The sequence below is a fragment of the Oncorhynchus mykiss genome, chromosome 32 (assembly GCF_013265735.2).
Source record: "Oncorhynchus mykiss isolate Arlee chromosome 32, USDA_OmykA_1.1, whole genome shotgun sequence".
Taxonomy (NCBI): Eukaryota; Metazoa; Chordata; class Actinopteri; order Salmoniformes; family Salmonidae; genus Oncorhynchus; species Oncorhynchus mykiss.
In genome coordinates this window covers 15,730,034-15,751,509 of record NC_050572.1, presented here as the reverse complement: position 1 = coordinate 15,751,509, position 21,476 = coordinate 15,730,034, and the positions used below count along the sequence as shown (strand labels likewise).

Genomic DNA, 21,476 nt, shown 5'->3' with positions numbered 1-21,476 from the left:
AGAGCCCCGTCGATCAGAGCTGGTGCCACACACCTTCAACATAGAACCTACAGAAAATAGTTAAATGATGGAGAAATAATTTTCTCACAAGGATATTTTGAATGAAGAAGCAAAATGTATTAAAAAAAAATGTCCTTTCAAGTTCCTCCAACTTTAAAGTTAAACTATCTGCAACACACATTTTTGTGAAGGATAAATTGCGCAGACCCAAACTACGGTTGACAATTGACTCCTTTCATACTCGGGAAAACCCCTGGCCTTGACGGTATTCCAATAGAGATCTACCTGGCGGGAGGTAGCCTAGTGGTTAGAGTGTTGGACTTGTAACCGAGCAGTTGCAAGATCAAATCCCCGAACTGACGAGGCAAAAATCTGTCCTTCTGCCACTGAACATGGCAGTTAACCCACTGTTCCTAGGCCGTCATTGAAAATAAGAATTTGTTCTTAACTGACTTGCCTAGTTAAATAAAGGTAAAAATATATATATTTGATGAATTACTGAAAGATCCACTACTTGAATGTTTTTTTTTATTATTCATATATAAATGGTAAACTGTCTCACACACAAAATGTCACCCTTGCAATATTGAATGCAAAAATTAATTGACGATAACATTAGACAATTATTAGAAATAATTGAAAACCTATGAGAATGCAGGGAAACCAGGCAATCTTTATAGCAGATAAAGTAAAGCTATAATTAAAAAAGTATTATTATTTCAATTTTGGTGAATCTCTCATAAAATGGTTAAAAGTAATGTACAATACTCCTTTATGTAAAATTATCAATGGTTATTTCTCTGAATTGTCAAGAGGTGTAAAACAAGGTTGCCCTCTATCACCATACTTGTTTGTTATAAATTGTTAACTATAAAAATCCGATCCAATCATAAAATTAAAGGGTTAGAAATGAATGCGTTAGAGACGATGATTCAAGTTCTCTCTTGAGTCCACAATGTTCAACCCTGAAGGGTCTTATTGAGGACCTGGATAATTTCTCCAGTTTATCCAACTATGATAATTGTACTATATTACGGATTGGGTCTCTAAAAGACACTTTAAATTGATATGTGGTCTCCCGACTTAAATGTGCAGTTGATGTGGTTGGCGTACACATTCCGAAAAAGTTGAATGATCTTGCAACAATCCATTTCTATAGAAAACTTACTCTTGAAACTCTCATTAATACTGTAGTGATACCGCAGTTTACATATTTTATTTGGAATGGCAAACCAGATAACGTTAAACTGGTATATTTATATAATGAATGAGTTTGAAGTGCTAAAACTATTCAATATCAAGGCATTACACCACTGTATTCAAGTTTATTATACCAAAACTGTTTCTAAATCCAAACTGGTTCCGGTAGGTTACTAAGAGAGGCACATCTGACATTTAAAAGGGGTATCTTTGCTGTTTATACAGATTGAAACCATTATTTTCTGGTGGCTTGACAATAGAACCCTGTTTAAAGTATCCTGCTTTTTAAATGGAACCATGCACTGTTGGCTACAATTCCAGTTTTACTCTCCAGAAGAGGCAGAACATATCACACAGTAAATAATATTGCTAAACTCCAATGTACTGATAGTGGATAAACCAATGTTTTTGAATGTATAAGGAAGGTATCATGTTTATGAATGACTTTGTAAACAGCAGTAAAATTCTCACATAAGCAATTAATCAAGGTGCATGGAGATGTATGCTCAATACAAACTTATAACCAACTCATCGCAGCTCTGCCACAAAAATGGAATAGGCAATTACTAAAAAGGAATTAGTTTGTCTGCCACCAATTAAAATGTCTTAAAATTATCAATATAAATAGTCAAATGTATGTTTCACTTACGGTCAAGAGGGTTGACAACTATGCCACATAAAATTCAAGATAGTCGGTAACAGATTTGATGTCCCAATACCATGGCATCGGGGTTATGAACAGATATACAAAACAACAATTGATGCATCAGTCTATTCTTTAAATTTAAGCTATTATATAAAATTCTCTCTACAAAAAGAATGCTCAGTATTTGGGGTATTGAACAGTCAGCCCTGCGCAGACTCTGCCACGCGGAAACCGAATCAATAGAGCATTTATTTTGGTACTGTTGGTGGCTTGTTTTTGGAGTCAGGTCCAGGAATGGTTATGTCATATCAGGGTGCGGTTGGACGTGCAAACCGTATTGTTGCAGGATTTGAAGGACAACAGTCAGTCGATAGGAAATATAATTGTGCTCTTGGATAAAATGTGTATTTTTGGGGCAATTTCTGCATTAATGTTGCAGATTGGGAGGTTCAAGTCCCTAGTGAGACACAATGGTAGAATGGAGGGATGTATTGCAAGAGGAAATGGTAGAATGATGAAAGATGGGTTGGTCTGTGGCTGTTTGAAGGTTGGAATTAATGAGTGTATGAATAAATACATACACACATGCACAGTATAAATGTTTGAGGTCCTCCAATCAGGGGTGAGGATCACTGGGTGAAAATGGTCAATATCAGAGAATATCTTTACACTTCCGTTAGATATAAGGACTTGACATGCTCCAGATACGCATGTCCTTAATTTCATATACGGAGCTAGGATATTCTCTGTAATGGGACAGTTTCTACATGCATCCAATCTGGATTTCAGAAAATATCTGGGGTGAGATACATTCAATACACACACCTGATCCAAGTTGCTGTTTCGAAAGCACATCTCGGCTATTACTGTTTAAAAACAAATGCAGCATAGAAAATCCCAGAGCTCCAATCACGTTTTCTGTAAAGATGCAAACCGGTCAATCGTTGCTAAAAATGTATTTGATTTGTTTAACAGAAAATAAAAGTTGCACACCCTCAATACTCCTGCCTGCCCTGTTTGTTATGGACGAGGAATGTAGATTGGGTCGTCAGCGGTGAGTATTGCTGGTCTGTGATCCAATCCAAACTGTCAATGCATAAATCATGAATCAAAATTGTCGATATTGCAAGAAAATATTGTCATTTCACGTAACCCTACCACAAGGTAGCTACTTGCTTCATTCATGACGAGAAAACAAACTGGAACAAGGTAGCTAACCTTAGCTAGCCAAATTGCTACTTTGATAGATAGCTAAGTTATCAGTATCTAGCTAGCTTATATTAACCAATAATACAAAATATGCCTACGTTTTAAAAATATTAACTGTCACCTTGATGGCGGTAATTTGTTTTCGTTATTTGTCAGCTAGCAAGGCTCCCAGTTAGCTTCCCCCCCCCCCCCCCCCCCTATCAAGCCTAGCTAGCTAGCTCTACTTACTGCTGCTGGCCAAATTATATATATTTTATATATTTTTAATAAATAAAGCCTCTCAAATGACCTACTTACTTTAGCATGAACTACTTTTGAGATATTTTCTGACAAACATCTCACTTCCTTGTTTCACCAGTTGTCAGTTCGACCACACACCCATTTACACACTAATTTGTGATACCCAAACTAAAAAATGACAAAAAGAAAATGTGATTCTTGTTGCTAGGCTACCAGTTAGTGCTTTTAGCTTGCGGTTTGTGTGGACCTTTATCCAGAGGGAAAACAAAGGGAAAGTGGATACCTAGTCAACAATTATAGCTAGTGTTTGAAAAAATGATAAGGATTTAATATTCATCAAATTTATTGAGCATGTCCTCCACTCAAATAAGCTTCAAAAATGTTTCTTATTTAGCATATCAAGATCTTGATATGGACCTCAGTCAAGAGCATATGCCTTGTATGTGCTGAGAAAACATACCATGTAGGCCTACTATTTGTTATCGTATACAGAAAATAAGATGTCCACATAGGCCTATCTCAGGATATCTAATAAGTCAATATCCGGCCTTATGTGTATGATATCCGGAGGCAATCCATAAATGCTTTCTTTGTGCATGAAAGAAAAAATATGTATTTCATATTTGTCAATTGAGCATGTGTTGAACTCAGAAATGCATCAGAAATCATCCTGATTGACAGCATATCAAATCAAACTTTATTTGTCACGTGCCAAATACAATGTGTAAACCTTAACGTGAAATGCTTACTTACAAGCCTTTAACCAACAGTGCAGTTCAAGAAAGAGTTACGAAAATATTTACCAAATAAACTAAAGGTAAAAAATAATCAAAATTAACACAATAAGGAGGTATATACAGGGAGTACCGGTACTGAGTCAATGTGCGGGGGTACAGGTTAGTCGAGGTCATTTGTACATGTACTGTAGGGGTGGAGGGACTATACATAGATCAAAAAACATATCAAGATCCGGATATGGACCTCAGCCAAGAGAAACATCTGAAATCAATATAGCTTCGTATCTTGAATATGCTGAGAACCCAGATATGTGATGTATACAGTCGGTATTTGTCAACATGAAGAGAGAAAATAGGATGTCCCATATCTCAGGATATTGAATGAGTCCATATCCAACCATAGGAAATGTCCATGTGTGATATTCAGAGTAATCCCAACATCATATACACTACCATTCAAAAGTTTGGAGTCACTTAGCAATGTCCTTGTTTTCCATGAAACACACATCAAATGAGTTGCAAAATGAATAGGAAATATAGTCAAGACGTTGACAAGGTTATAAATAATAATTTTTAATTGAAACAATAATTGTCCTTCAAACTTTGCTTTTGTACATATTTTCCATTTGCAGAAATTACAGCCTTGCAGACCTTTGGCATTCTAGTTGTCAGTTTGTTGAGGTAATCTGAAGAGATTTCACCCCATGGTTCCTGAAGCACCTCACACAAGTAGGATTGGCTTGAAGGGCACTTCTTACGTACCATACGGTCAAGCTGCTCCCAGAACAGCTCAATAGGGTTTACATCCAGTGACTGTGCAGGCCACTCCATTATAGACAGAATACCAACTGACTGCTTCTTCCCTGAATAGTTCTTGCATAGTTTGGAGCTGTGCTTTGGGTGATTGTCCTGTTGTAGGAGGAAATTGGCTCCAATTAAGAGCTGTCCACAGGGCATGGCATTGCAAAACGGAGTGATAGCCTTCCTTCAAGATCCCTTTTACCCTGTACAAATCTCCCACTTTACCACCACCAAAGCACCCCCAGACCATCACATTGTTTCCACCATGCTTGACAAATGGCGTCAAGCACTCCTCCAGTATCTTTTTATTTTTTCTGTGTTTCACGAATGTTCTTCTTTGTGATCCGAACACCTCAAACTTATTTGTCTGTCCATAACTTTTTTTCCAATCTTCCTCTGTCCAGTGTCTGTGTTAATCTTCTGAGATATGGCTTTTCTTTGCAACTCTGCCTAGAAGGCCAGCATCCCAGAGTCGCCTCTTCACTGTTGACATTGAGACTGGTGTTTTACAGGTACTATTTAATGAAGCTGCCAGTTGAGGACTTGTAGGCATCTGTTTCTCAAACTAGACACTCTAATGTACTTGTCCTCTTGCGCAGTTGTGCACCGGGGCCTCCCACTCTTTCTATTCTGGTTAGAGCCAGTTTGCACTGTTCTGTGAAGGGAGTAGTACACCGCGTTGTACGAGGTCTTCAGTTTATTGGTAATTTCTCGCATGGAATAGCCTTCATTTCTCAGAACAAGAATAGACTGACGAGTTTCAGAAGAAAGTTATTTGTTTCTGTCCATTTTGAGCCTGTCATCGAACTCACAAATACTGATGCTCCAGACACTCAACTAGTCTAAAGAAGGCCAGTTTTATTGCTTCTTTAATCAGAACAACATTTTTCAGCTGTGCTAACATAATTGCAAAAGGGTTTTCTAATGATCAATTAGCCTTTTTAAAATGATTAACTTGGATTAGCTAACACAACGTGCCATTGGAACACAGACGTGATGGTTGCTGATAATGGTCCTCTGTACACCTATGTAGATATTCCATAACAAATCAGCCGTTTCCAGCTACTATAGTCATTTACAACATTAACTATGTCTTCACTGTATTTCTGATCAATTTGATGTTATTTTAATGGACCAAAAAATGTGCTTTTCTTTCAAAAACAAGTACATTTCTAAATGACCCCAGACTTTTTTGAACGGTAGTGTGTGTCTAAAATACACATGGATTCAGAATGTCAGGATTTGGTGAATATCCACAAAACTCCAAATATACATTGGACATGGTCTGTATTCTCTAGAATATCAAAAACCAGTCATGTAAAGAGATCCCCTGAAATGGACCCCAGTTGGTGGGGATGTGATTATTGTATGTTTTTGATTTTGGTTTCACGCTGTGAGCGGTATGTGTGCTGGTCCTGGTGGTTGTGGGTGCGCTCACAACCATGCCTGACCGGGCATCGGGCTGGGCTTTCCCGCCCTTGGAAAGTCTCTTTGGGGCGGGGGCTTCACTATGCCGGCATCTGAGGTCGGGTGGGGACAAGCGGTTGTTTTAATTGAATGAATAAATAAATAAACACTGATGGCATGGTGACAGATGGTTAAAAATATCCATTGTGCCTGTTTTGTTTTTTCATTCCTATACTAATAAAGACCTCAGGATTCAAGTAAAGTGTCTTTTTTCTATTGCACTTTCAGTATGCATTCAGGAAAACATTTATAGTAGGTCAAGGCACTTACAAACAAGAGGCCCAACCTAACTTCCATTAAAAGCCTACTTCCCTGAAAAGTAATGTAGCTCAGAATGCTTCACCAAAAATGTCTCTCTATTCCCTATATAGTGCACTACTTTTGATCAGAGCCTTATGGGACCCGGTCAACAGTAGTGCACTATAAAGGGAATAAGGTGCAATTTGGGACGTAGACTCCTATGTTTCCTACTGTTGCTCAAAATGAAAGAGGCCTATTCTGGCTGTTTATTTGGACCAGGCTGTGTTTTTGTGTAGCTGGACAGAGAGGTAGTGTCTGTTTACAACTAGCTTGAATTTCAAAGAAACTTCAAATATACACAAGACACAACACTGTTGGATTTGAAGACATGTTTCCTTGCAGAGAGCCAAAGGCTGCTGGAGAAGTCTCCTGTTTTTTTTCTTCTGTCTGTAGTAGGAAACAGTGGTCAAACCAACCTAGAGTTGAGGTGTAGCTGAAAGGCAAGATTCCCATTGTTTTGTTTTCAGATCATATGGTAAATAGATATTGTGTGTGTGTGTGTGTGTGCATGCATGCATGCAACTGGCTAATGTATATTCTACCAGGCATTTATCCCATAGTGTATCTGTGGCTTGTCATCCCATTTAGGATGGTTTGGTTTGTGTCCTGTTCTCACTCATGCTACAAATATACCCTCTCCCAGACTGGCTACATTGGTTGGCTGGGTTTGCTTTTGTAGTGGGGTGTCAGATGGAGAAAAAAATCCTGCGGTTCAGGATGTCTCCTCACCCCCAGGTTCGTTGGCAGAGGGTCACAGCAGGCCGTAGGTCTTTACGGGTGGAAGGGAGAAGGCAGGGACCCGCAGAGCAGGCCCAAATTGTATCTGTTCAGAAAGTACAACAGCTGGGATAGGAGAGAGAGAGCGCCTCTCTGTGTGTGCGCGTCTCTCTTTGTGTGCACACGTGCGCCTCTCTGTGTGTGCGCGCCTCTGTGTGTGCGCGCATGCCTCTCTGTGTGTGCGCGCATGCCTCTCTGTGTGTGCACGCATGCCTCTCTGTGTGTGCGCGCATGCCTCTCTGTGTGTGCGCGCATGCCTCTCTGTGTGTGCGCGCATGCCTCTCTGAGCGAGACGCACGCACACAGAGCGAGAGGCGTGCGCTCGCACACAGAGCGATACGCGTGCGTGCGTGCGTGCGTGCGTGCGCGCACACACACACACACACACACACACACACACACAGAGACAATAGGTTTTGATAAGGAGATGAGGAGAGCGGATGTAAGGAGTATGCAATTGAGATCTTCCCAGAGAAGGCCAGAAGGTGGTATTGCTTCTGACCAAATGCTTTTACCTGTCATGACCAGTCTGGTAATACTTTTTCACTGATCTGTTTTGGCTTTTGTCAATTTCCAATTCCCTGCATCAATCAATCATCAATCATCAATCAATCAATCCATAAGGGCCTATGCAAAAAATGATATTAAGTGCTTACTGGTACGTTTTTAAACAAAGTTTCTTCTCATAATGTCATCAATACAGTAGCATTTCTCTCAATTTTAATTGTGACTCTCATTACCTTGCAAGACAGTGTTTTTGACATAGTTTAGTCTGATATCAGTTTGTTTATATGGAAACCGAAAACCACTCGGGAGGAGCTATACAGCAGATTATACTCCATTCGACCTCCTCAGAAACAAGAGACTGCTGATTTGGTGGTTTTTCTACTGATGCGCCTCCTTAATTGACATTTCTCTGAAGGGAGCTGGAGAGGGGTGGGGGGTGTTGTGGCTAAAACTGTTCCCTCAGCTGAAATGTTGAAATGCGACCTCTCGCACATGGACAATGCATGGGCTATATATCATACGCTTTTGCCGTTATCATTTTTCTGACCTCCAGGATTTTGAGGCAACGAACAACTAAGCAGATTTTGGTGGATTTTTGCCCAAATGTTTCCAGTTAATTGCTAATGTTCAAAGGGGGTGTTGTCTTTCAGACCTGAGCCAGGTTTCCTGATAGCAATGTAACTCGGGCTAAAACGTGTTTTTTAAGGATTCATCCTAAAAAATAATGTCCTAAAAGATGTCACACCCGTTTCCCAAAACACCACGCAGTGCTCTCGTTACAAAGGGGAAACTCGACTGTGTTACAGGAGCTTTCCCGTGGTGAAATGATTCAAGAATTTAGGCTGAAGAGCTAAATTAGTAATGGCTGGTCAATCTTTTCTTTCTTTTTTTGTACACAATACAGTGCTCCCTTAGAGAGAATACATTTTCTGTATCCTATTATGTATTTGTATTATGTTTACCATGTGTTAAGTATTATTTGTGTTTTCTCCTGCTATTTTGCATGTAATGTTTGATATTTTTTTCAGTTTGTGTAAACTGTGAGCATGAATGAATAAAGCCAAAGTCAGTCGCTTGTTCCCTCGTCCGCTATAGAACGTGAACGTGACCTAAAAATAGGATATGATGACAAACCATGACTGACCCACCTCCAAACCGGTCATGCTGGAGGATGTTGCAGGCAGCAGAACGTTCTCCACGGCGTCTCCAGACTCTGTCACGTCTGTCACGTGCTCAGTGTGAACCTGCTTTCATCTGTGAAGAGCACAGGGCGCCAGTGGCGAATTTGCCAATCTTGGTGTTCTCTGGCAAATGCCAAACGTCCTGCACGGTGTTGGGCTGTAAGCACAACCCCCACCTGTGGACGTCGGGCCCTCATACCACCCTCATGGAGTCTGTTTCTGACCGTTTGAGCAGACACATGCACATTTGTGGCCTGCTGGAAGTCATTTTGCCGGGCTCTGGCAGTGCTCCTCCTGCTCCTCCTTGCACAAAGGCGGAGGTAGCGGTCCTGCTGCTGGGTTGTTGCCCTCCTACGGCCTCCTCCACGTCTCCTGATGTACTGGCCTGTCTCCTGGTAGCACCTCCATGCTCTGGACACTACGCTGACAGACACAGCAAACCTTGCCACAGCTCGCATTGATGTGCCATCCTGGATGAGCTGCACTACCTGAGCCACTTGTGTGGGTTGTAGACTCTGTCTCATGCTACCACTAGAGTGAAAGCACCGCCAGCATTCAAAAGTGACCAAAACATCAGCCAGGAAGCATAGGAACTGAGAAGTGGTCTGTGGTCACCACCTGCACAACCATTCCTTTATTGGGGGTGTCTTGCTAATTGCCTATAATTTCCACCTGTTGTCTATTCCAGTTGCACAACAGCATGTGAAATTTATTGTCAATCAGTGTTGCTTCCTAAGTGGACAGTTTGATTTTACAGAAGTGTGATTGACATTGTGTTAAGTGTTCCCTTTATTTTTTTTGAGCAGTGTATATACAAATATTGAAGCGCCGCATAATGGCTTAATACTAGGTAGGTCTATCGACATACATGAATGTGATGTCAATATTTAACCAAATTATATAATAGCTAGATTGTTATAACATTGTAAAGTTATGTTATTTATATTGAACTTTGATGATTTCTGCGGTCACAGAGACAGATGAACATCTTCATTGTATGTTTAGCTGAGTTTTTCTGCGAGTAAAGTGATGCTGGAGGTCAAACTGTAGTCTAACGACGCACTTAGCTGTTCTACTAGTGGTCTGAGGTGATTTCAAATGCAACGTCAATAAAGACGGTTTTGGGAAAGGGTTTGGAAATTTAAAGCTGCAATATGTAACTTTGTCGGGAACCTGACAAAATGCACATAGAAATGTGTGTTAGATCGATCGTTCTATTGAAAGCAAGCCTAGGAAGTAATCGATCTGTTCTCTGTTCGCGATTTCTATGCTTCCCCTTAAGTTATATATATATATATATATATATATATTTTTTTTTAATCTTTTCGATTTGTACACCAGCTTCAAACAGCTGAAAATACAATATTTTTGGTTGTAAAAACTATATTTCACAGCAGTTTAGATGGTACAATGATTCTATACATTATACTCGCTTGTTTTGTCACAAACTGAAATTAGGCAAACTATTAGAATATGAGCAATCAGGAAATGACGGTGCGATTTCTGCGTAGTGCGTCTTTCAAAAGGCTCTTTAAGAGGGTTCTAAAGATGAACTTAGTCTTAAGATAGTTTTGGGAAAGCGGGCCCTGGTGTCCAGTTCTCAGACCTGTTTAATTTAACTATTATAGTATGACCCCTGCAGACTGGTGTCGTAGTCATTATGGCACACCATAGCAAAACATTTTGCAGTGGAAAATGTAAGTTGAGCTAGTTCCTTCCTTTTTAAATACCTTTTCTTCCTTTTTTTAGGAGGTCCTAAAGATTAAGCAAATGTATTCTTTCCATTTTGATTTGTGTGTTAATTCATGACAATTGAAGGAAGCGGTGGCCAGAGAGTAATATGAGGTAGTAATTTTTATTGGATGCGTGTTATGCCTAAGCGGCACAGTAGTGGCTGCTGCTCGACATGGGCCAGGCCAGCACGGGTGGCTGCTAGCTCGACATGGGCCAGGCCAGCACGGGTGGCTGCTAGCTCGACATGGGCCAGGCCAGCACGGGTGTCTGCTAGCTCGACATGGGCCAGGCCAGCACGGGTGGCTGCTAGCTCGACATGGGCCAGGCCAGCACAGGTGGCTGCTAGCTCGACATGGGCCAGGCCAGCACGGGTGGCTGCTAGCTCGACATGGGCCAGGCGTGGCTTGTGGTTTGACGCGCTAGAATAACATGTGGTATAAGGCTTTGCACCCACCGGATCATCTCCACAAGAAGTTATCTTTTGAATTACGTCCTATTCATCTATTCACATTTGTTTGATCAGGCGAGGCGCACACACACACACACACACACACACAGACACACACTCTAGAACAGATTAACCCAGTGGTGGACGTGGACAGTCCTCTAGAACAAATTAACCCTAGGGGTGGACGTGGACACTCCTCTAGAACAAATTAACCCAGGGGTGGACGTGGACTATCGTCTATTAAAATTTTACCCTGGGGTGGACAATCCTCAAACAATATGACCTGGGGGTGGACGTGGACAATCCTCTAGAACAAATTAACCCCGGGGTGGATGTGGACACTCCTCTAGAACAAATTAACCCCGGGGTGGATGTGGACACTCCTCTAGAACAAATTAACCCCGGGGTGGATGTGGACACTCCTCTATTAAAACAATATAACCTAAGATCAGTTTAGCCTTTTAGATCACAATGAGTAAGATTACAAGGACGGGGAAAGTTGCAGATCCTAGATCAGCACTCCTCTGAGATGCATGATATACATACGGCTTCTGGTGTATTCTCTCCCTGGTTGACATATTCCTCCCAACTGCTGTCTGAACTGTCACATCTCTACGACATATGTGTCTTGTGTTCCTTTCTTCCTGTTGTCCCAATGGGTGGGTTCCAGTCCTGTTGTAGCTACTACAGTGTGTCTGACTCTGACATTGGGTTGTTGTCAGATCCTCTGCGATTCTATCCCTGGTCACCCACACCAATCAGTCATCCTCTTCCTTCCTTCATTTACAATGATCATCTGTGGTTGTGTGTGTGTGTGAGAGTCTGGAAGGAAATGATTCTCCCCCTGTGTCCTTTCACCCCTGTTTACTGTAAAGAGAAGGGAATGAGGATGGATGGACTGTAGTAGACTCTTGTAGTGTGTGATAGAGAGATGGAGATAGTGGATAAGAACAGTTCTCTGTCCACTCTGTGTGTTATTACTCTTGTTCTTTATTGTTAATTTTTTACATTTTTTGTTTGGTCAAGTTTCAGGGTTATTTGCCACATGTGAATACAGTGGACATGTTACTCACCAGAGTTGAACAACATTATAAAGTCACTTTGTCATTCATTATAGTGTTACCATCACCCTTGTTGTCCAACAGACCAAATATAATCACAATTATGGCTTTGCCACACACTCCGTTAAACACTAACCAGTGTGATTGTCATTCCTTCAGTGATGACCCATCCATATCCACAGTGTGATTGTCATTCCTTCAGTGATGACCCATCCATATCCACAGTGTGATTGTCATTCCTTCAGTGATGACCCATCCATATCCACAGTGTGATTGCTCCATTCATACAGTCGTTTATCTTAGGTTAGATTGTTGTTGTCGTAATAGAGGGTATTACTGGTCATGGCCTTCGTTAGCTGTCACCAGAGATTAGAGAGAATGTGTGTGAGACCTATCCTCTACCCCAGCAGCATACTGTGAGACCCAGCCTCTACCCCAGCAGCATACTGTGAGGCCCAGCCTCTACCCCCGCAGCATACTGTGAGAACTGGCCTCTACCCCAGCCGCATACTGTGAGAACTGGCCTCTACCCCAGCAGCATACTGTGAGACCTGGTCTCTACCCCAGCAGCATACTGTGAGACCTGGCCTCTACCCCAGCAGCATACTGTGAGACCTAGCCTCTACCCCAGCAGCATACTGTGAGAACCTGGCCTCTACCCCAGCAGCATACTGTGAGAACCTGGCCTCTACCCCAGTAGCATACTGTGAGAACCTGGCCTCTACCCCAGCAGCATACTGTGAGAACTAGCCTCTACCCCAGCAGCATACTGTGAGACCTAGCCTCTACCCCAGCAGCATACTGTGAGACCTAGCCTCTACCCCAGCAGCATACTGTGAGACCTAGCCTCTACCCCAGCAGCATACTGTGAGAACTAGCCTCTACCCCAGCAGCATACTGTGAGGCCTATGCTCTACCCCAGCAGCATACTGTGAGACCTAGCCTCTACCCCAGCAGCATACTGTGAGAACTAGCCTCTACCCCAGCAGCATACTGTGAGAACTAGCCTCTACCCCAGCAGCATACTGTGAGGCCTAGTCTCTACCCCAGCAGCTGCCACCTGGCTAATCGTACTGTGCTCCCAGAATATTCACATGAGAGAGGGGAAAAAAACTCCACTGGGATCACCTGGAATGGAGTCGGGTTAACGGCACTGCTCCAACTGTCAAAGAACCTTGTGCGTTTCAAAAGTACTGGTATTGTAATCAAAATGTATTAGTCACATGCACCGAATACAACAGGTGTAGACCTTACAGTGAAATGCTTATTATGAGCCCTTAACTAACAATGCAGTTAAAAAAAAACCGATAAGAAATAAAAGTAACAAGTAATTCAAGAGCAGCAGTAAAATAACAATGGGACTATGGGACTACAATGGGACTATATACAGGGGGGTACTGGTACAGAGTCAATGTGCTGGGGCACCGGTTAATTGAGGTAATATGTACATGTGGGTAGAGTTATTAAAGTGACAAAGCATAGATAACAACAGAGAGTAGCAGCGGTGTAATTGTCTGGGAAGCTATTTGATTAGGTGTTCAGGAGTCTTATGGCTTGGGGGTAGGAGCTGTTTAGAAGCTTCTTGGACCTAGACTTGGCGCTCCAGTACCTCTTGCCATGAGAGGTATCCGAGAGAACAGTCTATGACTAGGGTGGCTGGAGTCTTTGACAATTTTTAGGGTCTTCCTCTGACCCCGCCTGGTGTCGAGGTCCTGGATGGCAGGAAGCTTGGCCAGGGTGATGTACTGGGCCGATCGCACTACCCTCTGTAGTGCCTTATGGTTGGAGGCCGAGCAGTTGCCATACCAGGCAGTGATGCAACCAGTCAGGATGCTCTCGATGGTGCAGCTGTAGAACCTTTTGAGGATCTGAGGACCGATGCCAAATATTTTCAGTCTCCTGAGGGGGAATAGGTTTAGTTGTGCCCTCTTCACGACGATCTTGGTGTGCTTGGACCCTGTTCGATTGTTGGTGATGTGGACACCAAGGAACTTGAAGCTCTCAACCTGCTAAACTGCAGCCCCGTCGATGAGAATGGGGGCGTGCTCTGTCCTCTTTTTCCTGTAATCCATAATCATCTCCTTTGTCTTGATCACGTTGAGGGAGAGGTTGTTGTCCTGGCACCACACGGCCAGGCCTCTGACCTCCTCCCTATAGGCTGTCTCATCATTGTCAGTGATCAGTCCTACCACTGTTGTCATCTGTAAACGTAATGATGGTGTTGGTGTCATACCTGGCCATGCAGTCATGAGTGAACAGGGAGTACAGGAGGGGACTGAGCACACACCCCTGAGGGGCCCCTGTGTTGAGGATCAGAGTGGCGGATGTGTTGTTACCTACCCTTAAGCACCTGAGGGCGGCCCGTCAGGAAGTCAAGGATCCAGTTGCAGAGGGAGGTGTTTAGTCCCAGGGTCCTTAGCTTATTGATGAGCTTTGAGGGCACTAGGGTGTTGAATGCTGAGCTGTTGTCAATGAATAGCATTCTCACATAGGTGTTCCTTTTGTCCAGGTGGGAAAGGGCAGTGTGGAGTGCAATAGAGATTGTATCATCGGTGGATCTGTTGGGGTGGTATACAAATTGGAGTGGGTTTAGGGTTTCTGGGATAATGGTGTTGTGAGAATCTGTGTCCACTCAGCATGCCAGACATGCTGTGCAGAGTACAACACCATAATTGTAATTATCAAATACATCTACTGGGGACACAATGCAAGGCTGGATGAATGTGTGACATTGTCCCACAGAAGTGACCAGTGTCCATTGTTCCGCACACTCAAGTTAATAATCTATACTAGAGTACAATGAAAAAGAAAACCAATTCTATCTTATAGCCATGGTCTGTTTCTCCCTCTCTCACCATATACACACTTGTCTGCCTAATGTCTATTTTTGTGTCTGTCTAAGCATTTGGCTATGTTTAGAGTGTATGTTGACCTGTCTCTGTGTGTGTGTTACAGTTTCCTGCTGGTGTTCAGCTGTCTGGTTCTGTCTGTGTTCTCCACCATACCAGACCATCAAAAGATAGCCAACGAAGGCCTCTTCATCCTGGTAAGCCGTCAGCCCCCATCTCCTCCCCTCCACCATACACCCAGCTCCACGGGACAGATGTACCAAGCCTCTCAGAGTAGGAGGGCTGATTTAGGACCAGTTTATTTATTTTATTTTTTACACTAAATGTACAATTTGCCCCTGCCAAGTGCCAACCTACCTTAACACGATTCTAAATCAGTAATGTGTTAGCCTGAGTACCTGTCTGGTTTTGCTTTCAACATCACTATATCATTGCCTTGTTTGGCAAGACAACAACAGGTTGGAGAAAGCGGAGGCAGACTGGAACCTACAGTAGCTAAGTTGATATACTGTTAGTGTAAACACTAGTTATCCCACTGAATCTTCCTCTCCCTTTATCTGACTAGCCCAGGCATTGCTCCTAAGTGGTAGGGTGGTTTAGGGGCAGCTATATAAACCATATACTGTAACATCATTTTTCACACCTCGGTTCAAATAGTATTTGAAATCTTTCAAATACTTTGAATGTTTACTATAGCCTGCCTGGAGTGCCATATGGGTGGGGTTTGTCATTTTGGGACTATTCTATTGGTTCCATTGTGCCAGGCAAGCTCAATTAAGCTTAGCTAAAGTATTTGAAATGATTCCGAATAGTATTCGAACCCAGGTCTGCCATTTTCTGGACCGTATGTGTACTGCATTTGTCTGAGTGTGATTACAACATCATACTGGGGAAGAGCTACAGAGTGTCTGATTCTGCTTCCCGTCACACCTGCCGTTGAGTGTGTGTGTGTGTTCCGCGGAAGAATGGCAGTGTAAGAAACGGTGGTGTAAGCAGGCGGGAGGACTCAGGTATTGTTGAGTATAGAGGAAATCCCAGACATGAACCAGTAATCCAAACAGCCATAATCACTACTTCCTCTTTCATCTTTAGGAGGATGGCTTTCTGCTTTTACTCTCTGCCTTTATCACCTGTTTAATTTCCCTCCCTTCCTCTCACTTTTTCTTTTACTCTCTGCCTCTCCTTTTACTGTCTCTCTCTCCCTCCACCCCTTCTATCTCCCTTCCTCTCTCTCTCCCTCCACCCCTTCTATCTCCCTTCCTCTCTCTCTCCCCCCACCCCTTCTATCTCCCTTCCTCTCTCTCTCCCCCCACCCCTTCTATCTCCCTTCCTCTCTCCCTTCCCCCCACCCCTTCTATCTCCCTTTCTCTCTCTCTCCCTCCACCCCTTCTATCTCCCTCCACCCCTTCTATCGCCCTTTCTCTCTCTACCTCCACCCCTTCTATCTCCCTTTCTCTCTCTCTCCCTCCACCCCTTCTATCTCCCTTCCTCTCTCTCTCCCTCCACCCCTTCTATCTCCCTTCCTCTCTCTCTCCCTCCACCCCTTTTCTCTCTCTTCCTCCACCCCTTCTATCTCCCTTCCTCTCTCTCTCTCTCCCTCCACCCCTTCTATCTCCCTTCCTCTCTCTATCTCCCTTCCTCTCTCTCTCCCTCCACCCCTTCTATCTCCCTTCCTCTCTCTCTCCCTCCACCCCTTCTATCTCCCTTCCTCTCTCTCTCTCCCTCCACCCCTTCTATCTCCCTTCCTCTCACTTTTTCCCTTCCTTCCTCTCTCTCCCTCCACCCCTTCTATCTCCCTCCACCCCTTCTATCTCCCTTCCTCTCTCTCTCCCCCCACCCCTTCTATCTCCCTTCCTCTCTCTCTCCCCCCACCCCTTCTATCTCCCTTCCTCTCTCCCTTCCCCCCACCCCTTCTATCTCCCTTCCTCTCTCTATCTCCCTTCCTCTCTCTCTCCCTCCACCCCTTCTATCTCCCTTCCTCTCTCTCTCCCTCCACCCCTTCTATCTCCCTTCCTCTCTCTCTCTCCCTCCACCCCTTCTATCTCCCTTCCTCTCTCTCTCCCCCCACCCCTTCTATCTCCCTTCCTCTCTCCCTTCCCCCCACCCCTTCTATCTCCCTTCCTCTCTCTATCTCCCTTCCTCTCTCTCTCCCTCCACCCCTTCTATCTCCCTTCCTCTCTCTCTCCCTCCACCCCTTCTATCTCCCTTCCTCTCTCTCTCTCCCTCCACCCCTTCTATCTCCCTTCCTCTCACTTTTTCCCTTCCTTCCTCTCTCTCCCTCCACCCCTTCTATCTCCCTCCACCCCTTCTATCTCCCTTCCTCTCTCTCTCCCCCCACCCCTTCTATCTCCCTTCCTCTCTCTCTCCCCCCACCCCTTCTATCTCCCTTCCTCTCTCCCTTCCCCCCACCCCTTCTATCTCCCTTTCTCTCTCTCTCCCTCCACCCCTTCTATCTCCCTCCACCCCTTCTATCGCCCTTTCTCTCTCTACCTCCACCCCTTCTATCTCCCTTTCTCTCTCTCTCCCTCCACCCCTTCTATCTCCCTTCCTCTCTCTCTCCCTCCACCCCTTCTATCTCCCTTCCTCTCTCTCTCCCTCCACCCCTTTTCTCTCTCTTCCTCCACCCCTTCTATCTCCCTTCCTCTCTCTCTCTCTCCCTCCACCCCTTCTATCTCCCTTCCTCTCTCTATCTCCCTTCCTCTCTCTCTCCCTCCACCCCTTCTATCTCCCTTCCTCTCTCTCTCTCCCTCCACCCCTTCTATCTCCCTTCCTCTCACTTTTTCCCTTCCTTCCTCTCTCTCTCCCTCCACCCCTTCTATCTCCCTTCCTCTCTCTCTCCCTCCACCCCTTCTATCTCCCTTTCTCTCTCTCTCCCTCCACCCCTTCTATCTCCCTTTCTCTCTCTCTCCCTCCACCCCTTCTATCTCCCTCCACCCCTTCTATCTCCCTTCCTCTCTCTCTCCCTCCACCCCTTCTATCTCCCTTCCTCTCTCTCTCCCTCCACCCCTTCTATCTCCCTTTCTCTCGCTCTCCCTCCACCCCTTCTATCTCCCTCCACCCCTTCTATCTCCCTTCCTCTCTCTCTCCCTCCACCCCTTCTATCTCCCTTCCTCTCTCTCTCCCTCCACCCCTTCTATCTCCCTTTCTCTCTCTCTCCCTCCACCCCTTCTATCTCCCTCTCCCTCCACCCCTTCTATCTCCCTTTCTCTCGCTCTCCCTCCACCCCTTCTATCTCCCTCCACCCCTTCTATCTCCCTTCCTCTCTCTCTCCCTCCACCCCTTCTATCTCCCTTCCTCTCACTTTTTATTTTACTCTCTGCCTCTCCTTTTACTCTCTCTCTCCCTCCACCCCTTCTATCTCCCTTTCTCTCTCTCTCCCTCCACCCCTTCTATCTCCCTCTCCCTCCACCCCTTCTATCTCCCTTTCTCTCTCTCTCCCTCCACCCCTTCTATCTCCCTCCACCCCTTCTATCTCCCTTCCTCTCTCCCTCCACCCCTTCTATCTTCCTTCCTCTCACTTTTTATTTTACTCTCTGCCTCTCCTTTTACTCTCTCTCCCTCCACCCCTTCTATCTCTCTTTCTCCCAATCTTTCTTGCTCTGTTTCTCTCTCCTGTTTGCCCTCCTCTCTAACTGTTAATGAATGGTCAACCTTGTATTTTATGATTCTACATTATGACCATTCACTCTTTGAATCAGTCTTTTATTCCTTATTGAGCTTTGCTTACGTGAACAGTACCGTTTTTTAGTTTTTTATTTTGAATTTTACCCCTTTTTCTCCCCAATTTCGTGGTATCCAATTGTTGTAGTAGCTACTATCTTGTCTCATTGCTACACCGGAAGCCAGCCGCACCAATGTGTCGGAGGCTACACCATGCACCTGGCAAACTTGGCTAGCGCGCACTGCGCCCGGCCCGCCACAGGAGTCGCTGGTGCGCGATTAGACAAGGAGATCCCTACCGACTAATCCTTCCCTAACCCGGACGACGCTAGGCCAATTGTGCGTCGCCCCACGGACCTCCCGGTCGCGGCCGGTTACGACAGAGCCTGGGCGCGAACCCAGGGACTCTTAACCACTGCGCCACCCGGGAGGCCTACGTGAACAGTACTGTTATGGAAGATTGAGCCAATTTACCCGCTAATGCAAATGAAATATGGGAAATGGAACAGAGAGACAAACATCAATTAATTACTATATACAGTTGAAGTCGGAAGTTTACATACACCTTAGCCAAATACATTTAAACTCAGTTTTTCATGCTTCCTAACATTTAATCCAAGTAAAAATTCCCTGTCAATTATGATCAACACTTTATTTTAAGAATGTGAAATGTCAGAATAATAGTTGAGACTGATTTATTTCAGCTTTTATTTCTTTCATCACATTCCCAGTGGGTCAGAAGTTTACATACACTCAGTATTGGGTAGCATTGCCTTTAAAGTGTTGAACTTAACTGCCCCATTCCTCCTGACAGAGCTGGTGTAACTGAGTCAAGTTTGTAGGCCTCCATGCTCGCACACACTTTTTCAGTTCTGCCCACACATTTTAGTCAAATACCTTGACTTTGTTGTACTTATTAAGCCATTTTGGCACAACTTTGGAAGTATGCTTGGAGGAAAACAGAGGAGACTTGCAAGCCAAAGAACACCATCCCAACCGTGGAGCACGGGGGTGGCAGCATCATGTTGTGAGGGTGCTTTGCTGCAGGAGGGACTGGTGCGCTTCACAAAATAGATGGCATCATGAGATAGGAAAATTATGTGGATATATTGAAGCAACATCTCAAGACATCAGTCAGGAAGTTAAAGCTTGGTTGCAAATGGGTCTTTCAGATGGACAATGACCGCAAGCATACTTCCAAATTTGTGGCAAAATGGCTTAAGGACAACAAAGTCAAGGTATTGGAGTGGCCATCACAAAGCCCTGACCTCAATCCTATAGAAAATTTGTGGGCAGAACTTTAAAAGTGTGTGCGAGCAAGGATGCCTACGAATCTGACTGTTACACCAGCTCTGTCAGGAGGAATGGGACAAAATTCACCCAACTTATTGTGGGAAGCTTGTGGAATGCTACCTGAAATGTTTTACCCAAGTAAAACAATTTTAAAGGCAATGCTACCAAATACTAATTGAGTGTATGTAAACTTCTGATCCACTGAGAATGTGATGAAAGCTGATAATTCTCTCTTCTATTATTCTGACATTTCACATTCTTAAAATAAAGTGGTGATCCTAACTGACCTAAAACAGGGAATTTGTACTTGGATAAAATGTCAGGAATTGTGAAACTGAGTTCAAATGTATTTGACTAAGGTGTATGTAAACTTCCGACTTCAACTGTATATTTGGATTTGTTTAACACTTTTTTGGTTACTACATGATTGTTACTTTATAGTTTGAATGTCTTCCCTATTATTCTATTCTAGTAAAAATAAAGAAAAACCCTTGAATGAGTAGGTGTGTCCAAACTTTTGACTCATACTATATATAGCACTATATTTGGCAACCCTGACAGTGACTAAGGAGAATGATTTTGTCTGTTTCCACTCCCATTCTCTTTCCTTTGTCCTTCTCCTCCTCTAACTCTTTGTCCATTGTCACAGATGATCATTTTGTAAACAGATGGTGAGCTTCTTTAACTGACCTTGCTGTGACCCTATGCTGATCTGTGCTGTTCAGTTGGTTTCCTCATTATGACTAATGACTGACCCTCTCCCTCTGTCTCCCCCTAGATGAGGTTGTAATGATCATGGTGTTTTCTCTCTCGCTGTCTGTCTCCCCCTACAGGAGTTTGTGATGATCGTGGTGTTTGGTCTGGAATACGCTGTGAGGGTTTGGGCATCTGGCTGCTGCTGTCGCTACAGAGGATGGCAGGGGAGACTACGCTTCGCCAGGAAACCCTTCTGTGTCATAGGCAAGATGCTGTCTCTGTCTCTCTCTCCCTGTGTGTGTGTGTGTGTGTGTGTGTGTGTGTGTGTGTCTATTCAACTACAAGATCATGTGTAAGTATACAGTCGTGGCCAAAAGTTTTGAGAATGACACAAATATTAATTTTCACAGTTTGCTGCTTCAGTGTGTTTAGATATTTTTGTCAGATGTTACTATGGAATACTAAAGTATAATTACAAGCATTTCATAAGTGTCAAAGGCTTTTATTGACAATTACATGAAATTGATGCAAAGAGTCAATATTTGCGGTGTTGACCCTTCTTTTTCAAGACCTCTGCAATCTGCCCTGGCATGCTGTCAATTAACTTCTGGGCCACATCCTGACTGATGGCAGCCCATTCTTGCTCTCGGAGGATGTGTTGGTATCATTC

General features: G+C 44.0%; 1 protein-coding gene across 2 annotated transcripts in view; it reads left to right on the top strand.

Moving 5' to 3' along the window:
• The window catches only part of LOC110487991 (potassium voltage-gated channel subfamily KQT member 4), a 104,676-nt gene that overhangs the window by 58,206 nt on the left and 24,994 nt on the right, over positions 1–21,476 (top strand). For both annotated transcript variants that reach the window (XM_036971525.1, XM_021559927.2), the window contains exons 2-3: positions 15,264–15,354; positions 20,944–21,070. In XM_036971525.1, coding sequence (XP_036827420.1) covers positions 15,264–15,354; positions 20,944–21,070 — 218 coding nt within the window. The remainder of the gene's footprint in view (positions 1–15,263; positions 15,355–20,943; positions 21,071–21,476) is intronic.